Source organism: Augochlora pura, unplaced genomic scaffold (assembly GCF_028453695.1).
Source record: "Augochlora pura isolate Apur16 unplaced genomic scaffold, APUR_v2.2.1 APUR_unplaced_3929, whole genome shotgun sequence".
Classification (NCBI taxonomy): Eukaryota; Metazoa; Arthropoda; class Insecta; order Hymenoptera; family Halictidae; genus Augochlora; species Augochlora pura.
In genome coordinates, this window is record NW_027584237.1 from 1 (window position 1) to 2,124 (window position 2,124).

At 31.1% G+C, this 2,124-nt stretch overlaps 1 protein-coding gene across 1 annotated transcript; it reads right to left on the bottom strand.

The window, feature by feature from the left end:
- Positions 1-1,046: 1,046 nt before the first annotated feature.
- LOC144477802 (fatty acyl-CoA reductase 1-like) lies at positions 1,047-1,604 on the bottom strand (the record flags this gene model as incomplete). Its single annotated transcript, XM_078195542.1, has 2 exons — positions 1,047-1,292; positions 1,511-1,604. Coding segments are annotated over 2 exons (340 nt in total), but the record flags the coding sequence as incomplete, so codon positions are not given.
- Between the last annotated feature and the right edge of the window lie 520 nt (positions 1,605-2,124).

Consider the following 2,124-nt stretch of genomic DNA (forward strand, 5'->3'; position numbering starts at 1 on the left):
ATGCTAGATCTAATAAATATTATTAATTTCTTCAAAATCGAAATAAATCGAAATCGAGTCGCGGTGCAAAGGGTTAAAGCAAGAAAGAAATTTCCTTTCAGTATAATAAATATAAACCCTCAAGTTCGAATTTAAATTTGATTTCTTAAATTATAAACTAAATAAGAATTAAATTGTTATAATTCGAAATACCCAACTCCCTAAATAACCCACAATTTAAAATCATCACACCACTAACCTAACCCCAACAAAATTAACATGAACACTTAAAAATTAAAAATCATCCTAAACTATAAATTTACCGAAAACTATACTTAACGCTAGAATTTTAAATACAAAACTCAAAATCTAATCTAAATTTAAATTTTTCTTTCTCTATAATTCTAAAATTCAATTTTATAAATCATATGCCCCAAAAAGCCAAAAATTTGGCGTAAAACCAAAGATTTGGCATAAAAGCTAAAAAATTAGCATAAAAGCCAAAAATTTTCCATAAAAGCTAAAAATTTGGCTGAGGACAGTAAAGTCAGTTTTATTCTTCGTAAAACTTCCACCAGTGATTTTTATGCGATTCTAAAATTACGTTCATTAACCCTTTGACTCGAAACCATTTTAACCATAAATCTAAAATAATTTTCCTGGCTAATAGTATTTCCATTCTATGCAACAAAGTGCACTTTTATTATACAAAATTCTTGCGACTCCTATCAATAATTTCATTAATTAACAAATTTTGAAATGTAAAGTAGAACTGGTCAAATTAATAAATTAAAAAATTCTCTTGAAGCGTAAGAGAACAATTTTGACACATTAAAGGCGGGAGTCGTAGTACTACGATTTATCTCGACTGTAGCTTAAAGGCGGGAGTCGTATTAGTACGGTTTGCAACCTTATTGCGCAATCCATGCGCACTTTACATTTGTATTTAGTATGTTTTGTGGTTTGAAGCGTTACCTAGCATACTTTCGTCAAGATTCCCCGCCTTTAATGTGTTAATAGTGCCTCAGAGTCATCGCTCAAGTATAAAGGGTTAATATCAGACGTACCTTCAAGTTCGGCCGCGAATTCGCCCACAATAACAACTGCTTCGTGGTTCTCACATTAGTGTGCACTAATATACGTAATTTCTCGTTGAACTTGATTGATGCAGCAGAATGGATCACGATGTTCGTGTCGTTCAACAACTCTCTTGCTTCAGGTGATAAACCGAAGTCTTCTTTGACAGCGTCAGCCTCTATCATCATTATCTTACTTATGAAGTTTGGCTGCTCCTTCCTCAGAACGTCGAATATCTAGACAGGATATGCAAAGCATTAATTCAAACACAATTAGTATTATTAATTTTAATTATTTATATTGATATTAGTATTATTAATTATTAGTTATTAATATTAATATTAGTATTATTGAGTATTAATTATTAATATTGATATTAGTTTCATTAATTATTTATTATTAATATTGATATTGTTAATATTAGTATTATTAATTGCTCGATAATGTTGCATACCTCGTTGTTGAAACAGTCGTTGAACCGTTCCTCCACCGATTTACCCTTTTTCGGTCTTATCAACATGTACACCGTCGCGACGTCCGGGCATGATCTGCAAACATGCAAAAGGAGGTTAGTGAAAACTATAATTAAATTTGCAGTTTTTGCCTTATTTTAGCTTCAACGTGAAACTTTATAATAATTTTATTTTCGTGTGCAACTTATTCTTATTTCCATAATGTAATATGTACAGTATGTTATATTGTGTAATATATTATGTAGTTGTAACAATTGTATTTTCGTGAGCAACTTATTCTTATTTCCATAATGTAATATGTATAGTATGTTATATTATGTAGTTGTAACAGTTTTATTTTCGTGAGCAATTTATTCTTATTTCCATAATATAGTATGTATAATATTGTTACGAGCACCGGATGGATGACCGGTGCCGCCTTAGAATTCGCCCTTCAAATAAAAGACGGCAACGGGGTTCAGGGTCTTCCGACCGAGCTGAACTCTGGCAGTTGCGATTTGATAGTGAATCCGCGACGTTGACATTAATTTAATCGATATTGTAAAATTGAATTGTATTGTAAAGAGTTGTGAAAATAAATTGTCAGTTCATTATG